We start from the raw sequence: 21,060 nt of genomic DNA on the forward strand, positions 1-21,060 counted from the left end.
TCCGGGTTGGATCGAGTGACAACTCTCACACAAAATAATCGTGACGAAGTCATACTTGCTATCCAGAAAGGGTGGATATTCGAATGGCAAATGAATACTGGGACCTTCATGAACATTTGTTGACTGGACACCAGTGTAGTAAGACAGTTATGTTCAAAACTTTTGCACTGCCCTGTGACTTTTCAATATTCATAGATAATGTATATTGATTAGCTATTCTTATAGTTTTATGCAAAATAACAACTTATACTCTAGAGATAATGGTTAAAGTAACTGGGAATTGATTTTTCATTTGAAAAGTAAATCGTAAGTTGGTTGGCCCCTTTCGTATCCTGGGGCACTATATTCCTTTTGTGTTGGTCCGCCAGACCATATTATGACTCACGGGAGCAAAAAGGTGGATTTGCTGACAGAAAGACACCTCTCAAACGGTTGTAACCAGGAGCAACGCAGACAACCCCCCCCGACAGAAACGCGTTTATTCTGCAAAACCTCGGGCCGTGTTCAAGTCTCGATGCCGTAAATGGTAAGATGTCCCGATGCTAGGCAGAATATGTCACCCTGACAGTCGCGCAAGAAGGTAAGCGGTGACTAGTGTGGGAGTGGCTAGCCATTACATGGCCTAGTGGCAAGCAGAAACAGGGAACGTGTCGCCTAGTCTGGAAGCAATAGTTTGTGATAATTGTAATGGTATCGCTATTGAGACGGGTGCCACGGAGATGAAATGCCCAGACGGTAGACAGAATACACTAGTTCCATATTATATGCCCCCCACCCTCCAATCTAGTATGCGAATTCACAAATGTGCGGCGAACCAAATCCCCATTTCATGCCTACAAATTCCGGTTATGCGAGGTATGAGGCGTGGTGCACTTGTTTCCCGCCAAATGAGTCGGCCCTTCTGTCAGTCTGCCCCACAGCGCGACCCCTCGAGTCAGTATAGCATAAGTAATGCTAATGCGTGGCTGTGCGGTTTTTCTCTCCACACATTCTTATTGTATACAATATTCTTTATATTTTAATGCTTATTTACTTGTTTTAACCATGCCATCTATGCTTCCGTTACCCAGTACCAAATCTTCAGTAAAGCGCCACAGAAGTGGAAATTATTCAGTGGGGGCGAAACAGGTGTAAGCAACACTATTGGGTAGCCATTACAGCCTTGGCGAAGCATAAGAAAGAATGCTGATAAGATTAAGAGGTCTGTGACAGATTCGTCATCTCAGGTGTCACCCAAGATAATGAATAGTGTGTCGCTTTATTATGACAAAAAATGAAGAAAATACATAGCTCTTACAGGAAACAAACATTCACTTCATAGTGCTAGTGCTCTTCGTGAGAAAACTTTGGAGATTCATGGTAGGGTGTGTTCGGAGGTTAATGAAGTTCCGAGTAAAGTGGCTTCCTTCTTTGCTAGCAAGCGGCAGAATCTCTACAACTTGGTTGTGCATGATGACGAGGCCAATGGTGGCCATCAGGCTGCGGAATGCTACCCTCAGCAACTGCAGAATATCATTGCAGATTTAGGAATTACCCCAAAACAAGTCTTCAATGCAGACGAGTCATGTCTATTTTTGGAAACGGATGCCCAAACGGACTTATAAACAAGGAAGAGAATACTGCTTCTGGTTTTAAGGCAGGAAAGAGATTAAGTCTGCTATTTTGTGCAAATGCCGAGGGGGGACTGTAAATGAAACCGCTGTTGGATTTATCAATCCCAAAATCCCCATGCTTTCAAGGGGTTCAGCAAGCATATGCTTCCTGTCCTCTGGCAGGTGAACCAGAAGGCTTGGATGACCGCACAGGTTTTTGAAGACTGGTTCGTAAATAGATTTGCAGCAGAAGCTGAACGTTACTGCAGAGATCAGAACCTCTCATTTAAAGTTCTTTTGCTTCTGGACAGTCCACCAGGCAATCCTAAACATATAAACAGCATTCTTCCCAACATAACTGTGAGTTTCCTACCACCCAACACAACTTTCCTGGTACAGCCTCTGGGCCAAGGTGTGGTCTCAACTTTTAAAACATATTTCTTACGACGAACCATCTCTCAGATGCTGCAAGTTACCGAAGACACTAATGATCTTAGTAACAAACCCACTGTCAGAAAGTGGTGAAAGTCGTCCAACATAAGGTATGCCATCAATAGCATTGGTGAATCATGGAAAGAACTTAATTCTTCAATCCTCAATGGGGCATGGAAGCATCTGGCCGGAGTGTGTCTGTGGCTTCCAGGAGGAAAGTCCTGCTTTTACGAAAACCGTGCAAGATTGTGTTACCCAAGGTCGTAATATTGATGGCGAAGGCTTCGAAACCTCTGATATTCTGGAACTTCTGGACTTTCATTCTGAAGAACTAGGTGCAGATGATCTTTAAGAGGTAGCAGAACAGGGCAGCAACGAAGAGGATGATGATTCAGTGAAGGATTTTACATTGAAAAAGTTGGCAAATTTCTTTAAAATATGAGAGCAAATGGAACAACAGGCGATGGACATGGATCCAGTTTATAGCGAAGTCAACAATTTAGACGATCCTTGCAGGCGATCCTTCTTCCCTACACGCAAGAATCTCCATCTTTTTTCGTGCAAGTCACATACTACTCCACGTAAACTTCGAGTACTCAGATCCCCTCCAGTATGGAATAGACTTAGTAACCATGTAGTAAGCACTGAAACTATCAGTTGTTTTAAGAAACGATTAGGTAACTTTATGGATGGGGATGACAGGTGGTGATTGATACGGAGCTGCCTAGTGCCTTATGGTCTCTTGCAGTCTCCTTCATTCTTATGTTCTGCTTCAGAAAGCTTTAATGTGTCTACCATTACCTCTTGTGCTTGAGGAACCCGTTGACCCTCAACATTCCGCCTTCATGTGAATCCACTGCCTCCGCCAATGTTCAGAATTCTAGTCTACGCAACCACCATTGTTTGTGAGAAGTAGTTTTGTAAATTTGTTGATTTCGTTATTACTCTATACTGCCATAAATTATACTTCATCGCATTAAAAAATTAAATAAATCATCCTTCGTACACATATGTTTAACAAAGATCTCGAACCTTATTTTCCCAACGGATTTCGTTCACTGAATGCGAATCGCAGTGTCAACAGTTTACCAGAATGCATCCCTTGCATATTTGGAAGGACAAGTGTAAGCGGACAATTGTTACACCGTACGGAAAGGGGTCGAGTACAATTGAGGAGGGAGGTTAGGAGGGTGAGGTGGCTACAGGATGTGGAGCGTGTGTATATAGAAGAGGGTGAGTATGGGTTCAAAACGATTAAGTAGTCGAAGGACGTTTATGGAAGTGGTTGAATGAGCTACAAAATATGAAAGGCGAGAACGTAGGAAAGGAGACCCAGCGGAGGGTACAGAACGATTAATGAGTTGAAGGACGGTTATGGAAGGGGATTGGGTACAGGTTGTGGAGTACAGGTATGATGGGAAAGAGAAGGATTTGGTTGGGTCTGTCGCCCTTGCGAGACCGTTCGCATTGTTGTCGTTTCAAGTTGGGGGGGGGGGGGGTCGGAGGGCCCCCGCGGACGACCACCTGCCTGTCCAGCATTATGACCATACGGTCAACTAAGCGGTGTTAGTTCAAACCAAGGAAAGGGGTTGCGTGAAGTTGGGCATTAATCCATTGTATGCCACTGGTTCCCTATTTGCCCATGAATATTTGCATTTGATCCAGTAACACACACCCCCTTCCTTACTTGCTCTGTGTCCAAACCCATTGACTTCCCGTTTTGCCAAATTCACGTTAGCAAGGAAATTGACGAAATGGGAATTATTCCACTTGATTACACTGTTATTCACACAAGGATGTTTGCACACACACACACACACACACACACACACACTTCTTGTGCACACTTATTTCAACAAACACTCGTGTCCTCTTTTACATATTTCCATCGCGAAGGGGCCATCTTGAACATACCTTTCTCCGCGTTTTATTTCAGTCGTTCATTCTAACTGCCGCCAGGCGACTTTATCCAACAGAGCGGAGAGGGAACCTCTCCGTAGCGAAGGGGGTCACCTTCAGATATGATTTCCGGTACGGGTTTGGAGTTCGCTGCTCTCACCCGCACAAATGTATTCGTTTGAGAACATCTGCACCAAATCCTGGAATCGCTTTATACGGGGACGACACACACACGCTCACACACACGCACGCGCGCATACACACACACACACGCACGCGCACACACACACACACACACACACACACACACACACACACACACACACACACACACACACACAGATTACGAAACAGAACCCCACGAGCGTTGCTCATTTCCTGTAAGCTGCGATGATATAATTGTACACACATACGAACTTTTGAACTCGGTGGCGAGTAGCTATTGATCACGTGATCCAACATCTTTGGTGAAGCCCAAGCCAGGCGCTTCTAGAAGCTTCTTCGCGTAGACACAATGAATGGACATTGTTCACTGCTCCAGAAAGATTGGGAAACTGATCGGGAAATTTTATGAAATTCGTGTAGGTGAATTTAATATGAGAAAGCTGCAAAGTTCTTTTTAATGACATTTTGGATAACGTTTTAGTTCAGCTAAGAAACAGGTTGAAGACAGTCGCGCACAACGCGAGTTCTCATGGTTGAACAGCGGTTATTTTGAAAACCACTTCAACCAATTTCCTGACAATGCACTGAAATGTTTGGAGAAGTATTATGTGGCTTCTTTGATATAGCAAGGCTGAGGAATGAATTAATTTCTTTTCGATTACCGAGTTCAGATGCAAAATCGTTTATCAACTTGATGAAAAGATATATCTGGGAATACCTATTTTTTTAAGCTTGTTAATTTGATCGTCACCCTGCGTGCAACACGTGCGACAATATAAACGGCATACTTTAGAAAGGATCAAAGTCTGCATAATACACCAGGGCCAAGAGTAAACTACAGATAATTTTGTCTTTTACTTTTTTAAACAATGTTCTCCAGCAATCACCCTTAAATGTGTCATCGTTATCGTTGCTGAACAAATATGCTGTTTTTGACTAGAACGCTCAAGAAATCCTCATCTCAATATGCGTAAAACCAACACTTCATTCAATATTTTCCTCATCTCGGTCCCAGAATAGTTATTTCCTAGAACACTTGTATCTCTTCATCCGGTGCCGACGTGCCATGAGATCTTCTTGCAAATGAAGGGCAAGGTCTTGCCTAAATAGGTTTCAACCGATCGCGACTGGTCATGCAAAGGATCGACGCCCCCGCCCCGCGCAGAATAGAATCGTTTAGGAAGATGTATAAAGTGTATTGTGGTATCGGAGGTGATTTCTCATCCCCTCACTCTTTCCTTCAACCACCATCGCTTTCCTTGACCTTATCTTGATCAATTGCGTCCGTGCATCAGCCAATCCATTGCATTGCCAGTTGTTAAAGTCCACACTTTGTCTTGTCCTTCGAACTGGGAGCCTCAGGAACTCTCATCCGATGTGGTGCCTTTCCACCTGTTTACAACTTCGATATTTTCAGTTGGGAACATCGAGGCAGTTTCATTACACCGGCACTCGTCTCTCATCGGGTATTTTGTTTATTTTGTATCTTTTACCTCCTCAAATAAAATAGTCTGTCGGCAATCAGAATGAAATGGTAAATGGCATTGGGTACAGGAAGTGTTAATTTACATGTGGTAGCCGAGATACCTCATACCTCATTTGAAACCGAAGAGATCGCTTGTAGCCTGAATGAAAGAATAAATGTGTACGACCAGTCATTGGTAACCTTTTGGAAGCTTCTGGGTCTTGAGAAGTGGGCGACGGTTTCGTCTCTGTCAGTTTTCTCTCCCTCCCTTCCCACCCCACCGTCTTCCCCTTCCCACCCCACCGTCTTCCCCTTCCCTGTAACGTCTCAAGGCGAGATGGGGGATGGGGGGTGAGGGAGGGTAAGAGGAGTTTGGAAGCCGGCGGGAAGAGCGGGTTCACTGGGTTCGGAGCATTGGTGGCGGTTGTGGTGGTGGAGGTGGTGTGTATGGTGTGCTAGGGGAGTAGAGAGGGGGATAAGGAAGACTAGTCTACTCTGTAACACTGGCTCAAATCCTCCTCCCCCTCTCCTCCTTCCCTTACCCTCCTGTTCCCTCTTCTCTCATCCTCTCATGCTCTCTCCCGTGGTCCGGTTCTCTTGCCTTTCCCGCCAAAAAGGATGTCACGTTCATGTTTATTTACTATTATTATTCCCACCAAGGCGCTCGATGTCGCTGTGTTATATTCGTCTCTTCTCAGTCCTCATGGACGACGTTGAAGGGAAGTTATATTCCTCCAGGTCCTCTTTGACGACTTGTTTCGTGTGTTTTCCCTTAAGATTTTACTTGTTAATGTATTTTTCGGTGTGTGGGTTGAGTATGCGTTAGTTTAGTCTAGTCTGTTGACCTTGGACGTGCACGTGAAGGTGGTGCGAAGCAGAATTAGCGTAGCATATCCCATGTCAGCTGGAGATTATTTATAACAAGTCCACAAGGTCAGTGTGTGTTGCCAGGACGCGCTATTGAACCGGCGATCGTTTTCCAAACTCCATGGAGATTCTTACCTGGGAAAGATAATTTTGACATGGCATAATGGACGCCATTGACAGTAGAGCCCACGTGAACGTATGTCTGGCTTAGATTTCTCAAGAAATTTGCGGGTTGTTGTACATTCGGTGACGTTGACAGTTCAGGAGTGACGGCGTGGGGTGGAAGGGGATAGGGAGGAGGTTGACGGGGAGTGTGGAGTACTACGTTAGTCACGTGATCAGTTTCATTCAGTCAGATCTGCTTGTACACCTTGCTGCTTCTACTACTACTACTACTACTACTACTACTACTACTACTACCACTATCATGCCTCCATAAACAACAACACCACTGGTTTCCGTAATTGTATCTCCAGCTGACTTTGTGTTCTGCCTCTGTGGTCGTGCAGCTGCACGCTCAGCTTCGATACAGCTGCTCCACCTGGCGTCTTCGATATAGTGTTTACATTCGGGCTTTAACTGTCTGGTTGTTGGTGAGATTTCAGGCATGGTGTCAAGTTCATGTTTAGTATATTACTTTCCATCCTCCGCATTATCTTGTACAGTTTATGGAATCACAATTTCATCTTGATAGTAGTATTTATATTGTATTAAAAATCTTGCTTAAGAATCTGATTGAGATCATGAATATTTCCTACTTACATGTGAATAAAACTGCTTCACAAGTATGTCTTAATGATAACAGGCACTATTAGTAAATTTAGCTGTTCTTGCGACCGATTGCGCGAGATTTGCAGGATCGAATCATACTAGTATTATTTCTCTTTTCGTTTGTTTTCCTAGTTCAGTCTAAAATTTTCCATCTTTCATTTATTTTCCTAGTTCAGTCCTAATGTTAAATTACACTGGGTTATTGGTTGCATAGTAGTATACTGGCAATACTTTACTGACTTCAATAGTGTCTGTAGACTGGAGTTGCACAAAATTATTTTGATTTTGGAAACACTCCGTTGATAGAAGAATGATAAGCCACAGATTAAATTTTACCACTCGTTTCTGTTTTTAAGCATTCCAGTACAAGTCCAAAGACATTATCACATGTTCTGGTGGTGGGGAAGTTTAATAGCCACCGTTGTGTCTCATATATGTCATAAAATGATTTAAACAGATGGGAATAAGGGGGACTGAAGATCCATTTTTCATATTTTTGTTTCACGAAGAGTTGAGGCATATTTTAAATTGATTTGGTCACCTCCCATTGCAAGGGAAAAATGACCTTTGATACATTTACAATTTAAATGTTTACCTTTGAACTCGTAAGTAGACTTGTAATCTGAAATAAAGTTTGCAGTTCCTACTTTGGGCATCGACTGATGTTACTCTGCCATATATTTTTCTTTAGTTTATCTATTTACCTAAAGCTTTTTCCCCATTATAAGGGAGGTAGCCAAGTTAAAGAGAACTTTAAAGCTTCCAGTAACCTGTGCAGTTGAAACTGCTTGTGTATATAACATTAACTTGTATAGATATACATTGAAGTCTGCAGCTTGCCAGGTTCGTATTACTTCAGCAGTATTTTTTGTCTGAATTGTAGAGTGTTGGGCAATGTAAGCTTCCACTTTTTCTCTCAAGTGAAGTAACACCTTGCAATTGCTCCTTTCTTACAAGACAGACAAAAAAAATTGTATTTCTGTCCTAGAAGATCCTTAAGGACTTGGGGATTGTTACCAGCCACTATGGGGTTGTGGATTTCCAGTCATGGTAACTCATGGCAACCATTATTATTATCACTGCAGGTATTTGGTTTTTCAGGTCAAAAAAGTGGACTCTGTAGCCTTTAGGTCATCGCACAGGCATCGGTAGTTCCCATTGTATAGCAGTAGTATAATGTATAACTAGACTAAATTTTGTCTGAATTGAGTCCACATGTCTTAACATATTCTTTTGTTTTACCTTCAGGCGGCTATCCTGCAGCAGACGGCTGAGTATATCTACCAACTGGAGCAGGAAAAGACCCGTCTTCTGTCACAGAACTGTCAGCTGAAGCGCCTCCTGAACCAGCAGCAGCATCATCAAGATGCTGAAGGTAGTTATAGATTTGGACTTAATTTTGTTAGATGGTAAAATATCCTTTAATGAGTACATCTCAACTTACACTATGGAAAGATGAAGAACGTGAGGTGATCTAATAAAGGTATTCAAATGGGTCAAGGCCTCAAGGGTGATTCAGGCAGGGTCATCATACTAAGACTGCAGGGCAAGACTCATAGTAATGAATTTAAATTGGACAAATTTAGGCTTAAGAAGGAAACAGACAAGAAATAGTTTAATAACAGAGTGCATGGAATAGACTTAGTAAATATGAGCCCTGAAACAATTAGTTGTTTTAAGAGGAAATTAGATAACTTTATGGATAGGGATGGTAGGTAGTAGTGGACATGGAACCGTCTATATGAATAAAAGGCCTTATGGTCTCATGGAGTCCCCTCCAGTCTTACATTCTTATGTCCTTGATGTCAAATGTGATGTTGCATTTTTTTTTTTCTCTCTCATTTAGCTTAATTAGAAAAACAATATATATCAATTCAAATTATACATGTAGCAGGTTTAATTCTCACAAGTTTCATTAGGCCCAGTTCAGTAAGTCGTTTTCATTCATTATTGCTGACATCAGAAGCCAAGATGCCATTTGTTAGATTTTCGTCTCTGTAGTACAGATACATGGTGTCAGGTTGACTGGAGTCTTCTCATTCCAAAATTAAAAAGAAAAATTAGTTTTGGTATTGCGAGGTCTAGAAATGTTAATACTTTAATGGTAATTTCATAATATTTCAGTCACTAAATGAAAATTTGAGAGTTAGATCTGTTCTTTACCTCCATCTTCCTATATAGTATATTTTTTCTCTTGTCCTTAGCTCAGCTCTGTGGCTGTAGTCATTCTCAGGGCTCATATTTTTTTTAGTTATGAGCACAACTGTTGTTATCCATTGCTCTTGTATTTTTATGTTACCATTTACAGTCCTCTTCTTAGAATGCATACATACAGTTACTTTGTTATTAACCTCTTCAGTATAGTGATAGTTCCTGAGTAAAATTTTTGAATGTTAACCAATCTGTAGGGTGCATCACAAGAGGATAAGTTAATGTATCACTGGGATGATGGGAATATGAGGTAACAGCTCTATTTTTTCTTCTTCAACTCTAGGAAGTCCTCTTGGTGGGGAAAGCCCATCAGAAGACAAGAATGACACCTCCAGTGACCCGGAGGCAGCCGGTACAGAAGAGTTACGTCGTGAAATGATTGACCTGCGGATGCAGCTTGATCGGGAGAGGCGACATCGTATGAGCCTCGAAGATCATGTGAGGAACTTAGAGTCTCAGCTGTACCCTGAAAGACTTAAGGAAATTACCCAGCAGGTGAGTTGTCATTACCTTTATTTGTAGTTTTTATATTTACTCATTTGTCAGTTTGTTAATTCCCTTTATTTGTGCTTTTATTTATTACACTGCATCCAGTCTCATCTTGTCGGCAGGCTCATCCATTGTAATCCATTGAAAGAGAAATAGGAATGTTGCTTCATAAAATATTTTTCTAAAGAAGGATATTGGCATTTTGTAGAAAACGGGGAGTGAATTGTGTTATGAGAACCAAACTTTAGTATTGTTTAAAAGTTATACACATGTCTTTTTAAAGGCCATGTAATTTTGTAAATTGAGGGTATTTTGTTTGATAGGGATGTACATACATAAATAAAAATTCACTCTTGTGTTTCTCTGAACTCTTCTTTGCCATTCGCTATTGCAAGTCTTCACATTTTCATTCTTTGATGTTACTGTGGTGGTTGTATAAGAATGCCACCGATGCTCCATGCATGCAATGGAAAGCAACAAAATGGGACTGGGAAGTTTTGTACTCCTTTTTATGTGTGATATTTCCTAGAAGAGTTGACTTTATTAAAAAATGTGAGATTTTCAGATCTGTATATTAACTTTACTTTTTTTGGGTGGGAATGATTTTATGCCTTTTTCTTTTTGGCTACCTCCCTTGTAAAGGGGAAAAAGCCTTGGTATATGTAGGTATATTAACTTTTTTTTTTCTGTGACATTGCAGCAAGTTAAACAGGAGTATGTGAAAGAGTGCAAAGAGAGTAAAAATACGGATGTTAAGATGGAAGCACCTGCCGTGACAAGTATTGTGGAGGTGTCGAGCTCCCCTCGGCCGGCTGCCCTTACTGTGGTCAAAGCTGATGCCTTCCATACCACCACTAACACCACCACCACTACACCAAGACCCCCCACCACTGTTCTTACCCATCACACTTCAACACATCCCACATCACAGCTCTTGTCACAGCCAGAACCTCAGCCTCAGCCACAACTCCCTTCTGAGAACCCAAGTATCCATACTACTGTAATGTCACACTTCCCATCACCAGCACCAACCATTGTGTCAGCCCCACCTGCAGCCACCATTGTTACGGTTGTGCCCTCAAACAAGGTAAGGCAACATTTAGCTTTGCAAGGAATTGTTTTAGAACAATATGTTATTGGGGATATTTTGTGGTCATGTACCTGTTTTAATCCATCATTTATGAGCTGTCTTTCATGTTACTTTGAAAATGTAACCATTTTTATACTACATTAAACGGTAATTTTATGGTGTATTTTCCAGGGAGGACACGATACATTACCGTCTGTTTTGGAAGCACTGACGTCGTCTGGTCGCGGTGGTGCCAAAGTAGAGGTAGAGCCCGCACCCAGAGTGCCATCTCCGGCCAGTACCATTGAGTATCATTCAACCACCATCACAGAAGATCATTCAGTCAAGGGACAATGGTAAGCTACCTTTGTAGAAAGATAGTGTCAGATATGCAGTACAGGTAGTTGTCGACTTACGACTGATCGACTTTACGACCACGAGATAGTGCAATAATATTTAACATTTAATAGAGTAATAGAATTGCAATGTTATGTCTGGCAGCGCAGAACAATTACTCCGCACGCCGCGAGACGCTAGTACGATAGTTTTGGCAGGCTGCCGACAGTGTCAGCATCCCAGCCAGCTAAATATTCTTTCAATTTTTTGTTTGAAGTAAAATCTTTCCTAATTTTGCATTGCATTTTGTATTTCTATATGTTTTGCAATTAATAAAATGTAACAATATTTTTTTTATGCCTAGGCTAGTTTGTCGATAACAGTATGTTCGGTACAGTACGTAAACGGAAAGAATGTGTTTTGAAATAAAAAAAATTCCTAATTTTGCCTTGCATTTTGTATTTTTATATGTTTTGCAATTAATAAAATGTAACAGTAAAACTTTTTTATGCCTAGTCTGTTGTCGATAACAATATGTTCAGTACAGCATTTTGTATTTTTATGTTTTGCGATTAATAAAATGTAACAGTAAACTTTGTTTATGCCTAGTCTGTTGTCGATAACAATATTTTCGGTACAGTACGTAAACGAAAAGAATGTGTTTTGAAATAAAAAAAAAATGTCCGAATTTTGCCTTGCAATGATTTTATTGTAACCAACAAAAAAGTATTTGTAGGTCAAATTGTGTTCTTTATTCAGTATGCGTAGGCCTAGGCTACGTTTCCTAACGAAAATTATAAAAAAGTTAATGAATATTAAACAACGTAGCTCAAAGATAATAAGATTTTATTCAGTATGCATACGTTTCTTAAAGAAAGTCTGATGGTAAAATAATAAAAAGGTTAGAAAATACTCATACAGTATTAGATATCATAGGTTAAAGATGATAGGATTTTATTCAGTATGCTTATGCCTAGGCTACGTTTCCCAAAGAAAATCAGATAAAATTATAAAAAGGTTAAGAAATACTATACAACATAGTTCAAAGATGCTAAGATTATTTCAGTATGCTAAATATAATATACAATATATATATACAGTAACAAAAATATTTAAAGGGTAATATATACTGTATATATATATAAAGACCGACTTGCATCCAGATCAACTTACGACCTGTCTGTCGGAACCGAACTCGGTCGTAAGTCGATGACTACCTGTATTTGCAAAGTTGTAAGTATTATGTTATACTAGCATAGGGCTCCTTCCATTTCCATCTGGCTTTATAATGGATCAGAAAGTCTCATGATGGTTGGCCTTTATATCAGTTTTTAATTACAGCATTTCTTGTTTTCTTTCCAGTGTGTATATTGTCAATTCAACGAGTGCATGCCAGAAATCCCTGGACACAATATGTGAAGCCATTCGACATCTGGAAGGAGATCACATGTTCTCCACTGAAGACCAACACCGAAACCTGGTTGTTAAGGAGGAAGGTATTGAGGAGGAGATCATCACTGATGAAACTGTGACCATTGAAGACCCCATGGGTGAGAGTGGTAACCCACTCACTCTGCACATGGTCCCTGAACCTCAAGATGTTCCCCTCGAGTTGACCACCACACACAGAGGGGAAAACACCATGTCAAGCACAGCCCTGACCACACTTCCCGCCAGCACCCTCACTACCATCCCCACCACTACGCTAAACAACCTCACCAGCAGCTTACAAGCAGCACGGCCTGGGGTTATTGTGGTGAAGCACCCTTAAGGACTCATAAAATACTCTAGGTGGAATCATCAACTCTGTCCTACTCTGTGGCTGCTGACATAGTAAGCAGCTGGTTATAAGCACCTGCTACTACTGGTGCACATGGACACTAATGTTAAGGTGTAGGAGGAGCGGAGCGGACTTTCATTTGAAATAAGGTCCTTTGTATTATGCATTTCCCTTCAACAGTCTATTCCCTAGCCTAGCTTGTGGTTGTGGTGTCTCCAGTGTGGTGAGGAATGTGTGTTGTTCTGGGTGGGTTCTACCCCACCCATCTCTGCCATGACTGTGCTGCAGCAAGGTTAGATTGTGTTCCGACCAACAGAGGTTAGGTGAACATGTAATTGGACTTCAGCAAAGTGAGCTCTGTATGTGTGCAAAGGTGTATATATGATATTTTGGTGTATAAAAGTGTAGGCTAAGTGAAGGGTACTAATATGACCTGAAGCAGCAGATATGGTTGGTTGTTGAGTTTGTGGTGGTGCCATACAATGGGATGTGCCAACACTACCTGCCTTAAAATTAGGATTACCTCAGGTGTTGGCAAGACAACCTTGTGTAGTACCAACCTGACTGTGTAGCTCCACACGGGAGGGAAGGGGAGGGGTGGGAGCATTGATGAGGTGGGAGTTTCAGAGGATTCTGAAACAAGCATGGTGGCCCAGGAAGGTATCTTGTTTTTGGTGCAAGAGCTAATGACACTTGTTTTACCACAGCATACATAGACTTGATTTAGCATACATATTAGGGGTGTAATGATAACTCAGCTTACGTAGTAAGATGGGTTTTAAAAGCAGCAGCTAGGGGTGTTATTCTCATTTTGCCTCAATATTTGCTTGTTTTTCAGTGGTGCCAAATAAGAGTTTGAAGTTCACTGTAGTCTGTTGGTTGTATGTTGGCTAATTGTCTCTGTTGTGCTTATGAGAGCTTATGGGGGCACTTGGCCTTGGAATCTGGGGGAATGTTGATTTGACTTGGGTTTTCCAGCATACAACCAATGACAACAGTGAGAGGGAGGACTTAGCTGTGTCGCACATGGTGGGGGGAGGGATGAAGGGTGGGAAAGGTGGCCCAAGCTGTAGAAAGCCAGTGTATACACATTAAAAGCTAGTAAATCTAGTGAAAATTAAACTTGCTAGAGTGGGACAAGCTTACTACTATTAGGAGCTTCTCATGAGCATGCAGGAGCTGAGGTAGGACTTCAGTGAAGGAGTTGGGAACAAATTACCAGTAATTGCATATTTTCATGTCCTAAGTTACATGAAAGTGGTGATCAGAGTATGATTGTGATGTCCTGTACAGTAATTTTTTTTTTTTTTTTTTTTTTTTTTTTTTTTTCTGATTTGCCCTAGCTGTCCAAGCACATAGGGCACAGGTGATGGTTTTAGCCACATCTAAACACCTCCTGGCTTATGCTCCTCACCTATTATTACTTCTTGATTATAACAAGAAACTGGAACTGTAGACATAAGTTTGGTGGTGACAAAATGCTCGGTCCTCTGTAAGAGAGGGTAGTGTGAGCTACAGATAGGAAAAAAAAACGAAAAAAAAAAAATCAATCGGAGAATGGAACTGTTGGCCGAACTAGGGAAGACATCAGGTTAGGCAGACAAACTGGAGATGTGGGCGAGATAAGAGGAGGGTAGAAACTGTAATCCACCCAAGAATGGACCAGGTGGAGGAGAGGCAGTTGCATCGAGTCATTGGCACAAAGGAATCTTCAGGAACTGGTGCAGGGGGAGAATGGGAGTAGGTGGTCATAACTTCCTGGGGGAGGGGATAAGGTGTTGGGACCATGGGGGGCGGGGGTGGGGGGGTCCCAGTGACAGTGGGTATTAGGCTAAAAGAACAAAAGGAGAGGTGACAGTGTAAATTTGAGGGAGAAGGGGACTTTAAAAGAATAGAAGGAATGAGGAAAAGAGAAGAGAAAATACTGGAATGGTATCCATTGTAGTTGTTCTGAAAACAGTTTGGAAGGGATCCAGAGGAACAAAAGGGTGTAATGGACGGGGGACAGTATTAATCAAAGATGGTTTACACAAAATGATGTAGGCATTAATGAAGTGAAGGAAGATTAGAACAAAGTGGTGTTAATGGTGAATACTGTATAGGGAGAAGTTGACCCTCGTTTTTCATGGATTTACTGTATATTTTATGGCTCCGTTTATTTGTGAATTATACCCAAAATTTCTAAGTTCATGATAATTGGTACAATTGCATGAATAGAGAAAAAAGTGGTAAAAAAAAAATTAAAACACACAAAAAAAAAGTTTATTCAGAGTTGAAGATTACTTTTTTTTATGCATTAGTAAATACATACTGTTTTGCTCCACACTGAGTTATTAATTTGGAAGAAAAGTTGCACTGTTGCATGAAATTGGAAAACATGCATGAGGAACTGAAGTTAGTTGAGTTGCCTTGGTTGTTGTTCTTCACCAGTAGCTCTCTTTTTATCTTTGTTATGTGTGCGTAAATGTTTATGTCATAGTTTATCTAATTGTTTTATTGGATTGAGAAACTCCTTCCTCAGTAGCTTTTTCTCTTTTTTGTGGTTCAACTTTGATCGGTAATTTCTTTGGCTCAAAAGTCAACAGCTGTGGCATACGCCTGATCAGAGTATGCAGGATATACTCAGTTTACTGGTGGTTTTACATCAGTTCAGTTTGGTGTTTTACCAGCACCTCACCCAAAAGAGCAGCAAATACTGAGCAATCTTGATTTTGTGTGTCCATATGTGCATCTTTATGTGCACTTTCGTATCCAACAGTTTATTTTTGGTATACCAACCAGATGCTAAACCAGAGCAAGTGCAGGATTGGTGCTGCAAAAAGGAATTTGGACATGTAAATTTTACCCCTTTACATGGATGATACCCATTGTGTTCAGCACACTGCCACATAATAGCTACAGAATGTATCACTTGGTTTGTGAATGTGGCTATATATTATAAGGGCAGTACAGTTAGAAATTATCCTTTTCCATCCTCACCTCCTGCGATGCCAGTCTTGCCATACCCATATATAATTTTGTGGATCAAGGATGGTTGCATGCCATGGTTAGGCCAACCCCTCTTGCAATGGAGAAATGACTTTTGGTATATCTATGATATGTATGTAATTTTGTTTTACATTCTCATTCTTTGTTTTGGATTATGTATTTGTTATGCATTCAAAGCACACTGTTCCAGACATGGGTGACATTGCATCAAAGTGTCAGAGATAGGTGTTAACATTAGAAGAGTTAATGCAAAAGATAGGATACGGGAAGGCACAAGCCACACGGAAGTAGCACACGTATTTAATGTGAAGGAGACTGTATGGCATTCATAGAATAATAGAAAAACATCTGTGATCCTGTGGCATAAACTTTTGATGCATTTGCAAGGTGTGCACATTGTCCACATACTGTTGATACTGAGGAGGTATTGGCCATCTAGGTAGAAGAGCAACAGAAGGGGTTAATAGTCATACAAAAATCTAAAACTACTGACATGGAGTGAATGAGGAGTTAGAGGTGAAAAAGTGTAAAAAGGAAACAAAATATGATGAAGAAAATTGACATGTTCTCAGGCCTTTAGTGATGCACCTGACATGTGTCAAGTAGATGTCTTAATGATTCATTACGTAAATGAAGTAAAAGCTGCTCTTTACCTATATCACATAATCTTTGAGGATTTTAGACTCCAAAAGGAACCGAGATAGATCCCAGTGTGCTTTACAAAGGTTGAGCATCTTGATTGTGTTGTCCTCTGAGGAGCTGCTGGCAGTTCTATCAGTATTACATGTCAGTCACCTGCACCATCATCATTTTCTTCTCTGTTGGAAGTCCTATTGTCAAAATATTGCTGAGGCACCCTCAGTTGGAATTGGCCTCCAAGGAGCTGCTGGCAGTTCCCTCAACCTCTGGCATTACAAGTCCATACATCTTCATTTTCTCTCTTGGAAAAACACCAATTGGCACCATGAAATCACCCACAGTGATGAAAACATCCTAAGCCTTCTGAGTTCAAGGCAAACTACAAGTTAAGTTTTGAAGTAAAAGGAAAGGATGTTGAGAGTTTTGACTGTAAGATATGTGTAGGTAAACATGTGTAGATGGATACTACCTCTTCCGACACCTGTTTGACTGCCCATACGAACACCAATCAGTCAGTTAGCATACAGTGGGGGGGCAGTGCCCCACAAACACAAATCCAAATCCAAACATGACCATTGGATGCAGAGTCGAGAGACCATGAGTGTAGATCTTATTCTTTGTAATACAATAAGGGGATTTCAATTTGGTAAATACTCACATCAGCCAGTCACCTTATGCCTAGCCTGGCATATGTCTTTTCATAACACAGACAAGAGTTGTGATGGAATGGTTTGAATACTAATTAATATTAGTTATATGTTAGTTCTGCTTTTGGTTCACACTTCATTTGTATAAAATAATTTTGAATTTATTAGAAGAAAGAAAATCAGGGGAAGTGTTTGAAATATATAATTGGAAATTTTAAGTTTGGGTACTTAGTTTATTTTGAATAGATATGGGGGAAGGTGATGAAGCAGTGTGGGTAAACTAGCTCCTGGTGTTGCGCATTCCTGTGGATAAGCAATGCCTCGCTGCATGACCTTTGACCCAAGGAATGTTACAGGGTACTAGGTACCCCTTTATTCCCAGTGATTGAATGAGTTTTAGTTGTATATGATGTGAGTATGTACTCTGCCAATCCCCTTATCAACAATACAAATATATATATATATACTGTATATATATGTATACATCAACACAAAAGTTCAGACGTGCTACTGTGAAATTGCATTAACTTTTTCAACTGGAGGGTGTACTTGTTACATAATTGTTTTGTCTTATGCCAGATGGTTTTATTCAGATGAGGGAATAACTGAAAGTAGGGTCTTCATTTTTTTTTCCGAGCTCCATATGCTTATTGAAAAAAGTGGCGTTAGTGAAAACTGATGTCTAAGTATATTACTGTGATCAAGAAGTCAATATATCAGTTGATCTTAAGAATTTCAAATAATTTGATGCATAAACATATGCAGTACATATTTGAAAAATTTGGGCCATGAAGAACAACAGAAGTGATTAGCGAGGGTCAACTAACTGTAGATAAAGCGTTTGTGTAATGAAAATATATAGGTGGAAATTGAGTGGTCCCAGGAAGTATGTATGTGCACATGGGCAAAGATGCTAGAAGTAGTGGGTTGACAGTGGGAGAACAAGTCCGAGGCTTGTGCAGAAATTTTCCTTGTAGGAAACCCCAAGACATGACATTGTCTTGTAGATTAGTTTTAAGTTTTTTTCTTGAGATACTTTTCTATTCAAAGTTTAAAGTTATTTCTTTAGTTATTATCATTGTTATTATTATTTTTTTTTATTATTATTATTATTTTTTACCCCATTGGTAAGCTTAAGCAAAGAACCTGCCAAAAATATGCCTTTTGTTCAGTTTTCATGTTATTTGATGGTTCTGTTTTTTCAAATCTCACATTTAATCCTCCCCCATTTTCTGAATGACATTGTCTTCATGCTGTTTGCTCAAATTCATAAAAACCTAAAGTGGTAAACCAACCCTTTCTGGCTTGTGGTAAGTTAGAGGAATTAAGGCTGGGGAACAAAATGGCAGGACTGTACAGACTTGTCCTGCAGTATACTCGGGATTAAAATAACTTCCACATTTTCTTGCTTAGGATATAAGGAACCCTCTTAAACCTTTGCCAAATTACATGCATTAAGATGTGAGGCTTTTGGTATATGAAACTTTAAAGTTGGGTATATTTGTGCAAGAGCTCTATGCAGCAAAGTTGACCCAAATTTTAATCTAAAGGACATGTTTTTTAGAAATTTACATTTTTTGCAACTGATGTGGCAAAGCACAAAGAATATAGAAGCAATATTAATACTGGTGGGTGATGGTTGCCTTTCTGATTGGACCAGCAGGTGCCGTGAAGGTTAGACCAATTGTTGCCTCCAAGGTCCAGGAGATGCACACCACAGTGGTAAGATGATATATACCACAGAGGCTGGATGGATGCACACCACAAAATCACATTGATTAGTGGTCACTGCAGGGTGTTCAGCTGAGGGGTGTTGTGGTGCCATTTCAGTTGGACTTAACAGCACTGACAGGGTTGAATTGATGGGCGCCACATATCATAGTGTAGCTTTGCAGCGTTGGGAGATCTCCCAGGGTTGTTGGGGAATAATAATTGGGCTTGATGGGCCAATGTTTGTTGAGGTGTAAAGAGGTTCCTGTATATAAGCCATGTGCTATTGAAAGTTTGGTGCATATTTCTTAACTTTCTTATTCCTATGTAAGATTCATAAGCGTAGATCTTGTAGCTTATATGGCATTCAATTAACTTGCTATCAATCTGAATATTTGTGTCATTTCAATATGGATGTTGCATTATGTGAAAAAAAAATACAACAGTAATACTAAGCCCCTCTGAACGTATCAGTACTAAAGTTACATTCTCCTGATTGGCCAAAATTCCGAATTATAGATTCTTATACAATTGTAAGCAATTTGTTATTTGTAGGTAAGGGTGGGCCAGTTGTCCTCGTTTTATGTATGTGGGTATATGTATGTTTATATGTATGGCATGTGTATACATATACATACTCATATACCATACTCGTGCATCATGTAATGCTACAACTGTTTGTTAAAATTGTTTACTTAATTTTAATTCCTACTAAAATGAAACCAGACACCAGTCAACCAGATCTGATAGACCTTTGATTGGCTGCATCAACCCACATTAATATTAAGAAGTGGACCAAACTTACCTATGAATAACAGTTTTTGCCAGCTACCCTAGGGAAACCATAGTGTTAGGTTGTTTACAAACCCAACCAAACCGGTGGTGGTGTTGGTGCTGAAGATGATGGCAGAAGTAAAGAGAAGGTGGTTATTTCTCTGCCACTTGGAAAATGTTAGTGTTTATACTCTTGTAAGACCCAAATTTGTGCATGACCAAAAATATCTATCCATTTAATTTTTATTTTTTATTTTTTTTCATGATTATATTTTTGGCCGAATGAAATTTTTACAATGCATTTTCACCTAGCTAAATAAAGTCCAGTGAATTCTTCTGAATGTAGCATAAGATAAATAACTTGTTCCCTCATATTTGTTGGAATAATTTTATAAAGGAAGTGTCCGAGAAGTAGCCACTGACAGACTTGCCATGACTTAGGTTTTTAAATGTAACTCACCAATAGGTCATTAATGATTAGGGAAGTAAACAGGAAAATTGTAACTATAAGTCAATTAGGGCAGTTTTTAAGGGCATGAATCCAAAGTTGCTTGACAAGTGATGGCAAGTGTCAACATAGGGGTTGGGTTTGCAGCAATAGCTCAAGGTGTAATGTAGACACTGGATTGCTAGTGTGTATTCAGTAATTATAAATATCCTCTTGCTTTGTTGGTTCCGACTGGACCCTTGATACCAAAGATTTAGTTTGCTGTCCTGTACTGTACTGTTCAACGTATTATTACCTTGAGTTGAAGTATAAACCTCGCAAAATCCTCCACCTGTACAACACAAACAGGCGTCTGCTTGGTTTCCTATTTTATCATTACATTGTCAACACAATATGACTGGAGATATGATATTAAAAAAAAAACATGCAAACTGTCTTTCATTGTCCTAAGATGTGATGTGATTATATTGTGGTAGTAATAATTATTGCCTCCAGTAGCAGCCAGTGTTCTTTGGGCTCTCGTAGGAAGAAATTTGATGCTGTGATTTGTATTAATGTGGGACAGCCTCTGTCGTTGACATATAGTAATATGCTAAAATTTCTCTAATCAAAACTAACTGAGGTGTAGAGACCTAGGCTGAGTTAGACAAAAGTTCAAATTACATGATGGATACCTCTAGCCCCTCTACACAACAAGAACTTGTTAAATGTACGTATCCAAACAGTGCAGATTGTATGTATTTTACTCACCAAAACGGCTGATACTGGAGTCTTGAAA

The 21,060-nt window shown here is 40.2% G+C and overlaps 1 protein-coding gene across 3 annotated transcripts in view; it reads left to right on the forward strand.

Moving 5' to 3' along the window:
* crp (transcription factor cropped) overlaps positions 1–20,707 on the forward strand; it is a 143,594-nt gene extending 122,887 nt beyond the window's left edge. For all 3 annotated transcript variants that reach the window (XM_076197808.1, XM_076197809.1, XM_076197810.1), the window contains exons 3-7: positions 8,440–8,566; positions 9,686–9,897; positions 10,592–10,978; positions 11,153–11,316; positions 12,659–20,707. In XM_076197808.1, coding sequence (XP_076053923.1) covers positions 8,440–8,566; positions 9,686–9,897; positions 10,592–10,978; positions 11,153–11,316; positions 12,659–13,067 — 1,299 coding nt within the window. In that variant the 3' untranslated portion in view covers positions 13,068–20,707. The remainder of the gene's footprint in view (positions 1–8,439; positions 8,567–9,685; positions 9,898–10,591; positions 10,979–11,152; positions 11,317–12,658) is intronic.
* Positions 20,708–21,060: the final 353 nt, after the last annotated feature.

Source organism: Oratosquilla oratoria, chromosome 14, assembly GCF_046742065.1.
Source record: "Oratosquilla oratoria isolate Oo_2021 chromosome 14, ASM4674206v1, whole genome shotgun sequence".
Lineage (NCBI taxonomy): Eukaryota > Metazoa > Arthropoda > Malacostraca > Stomatopoda > Squillidae > Oratosquilla > Oratosquilla oratoria.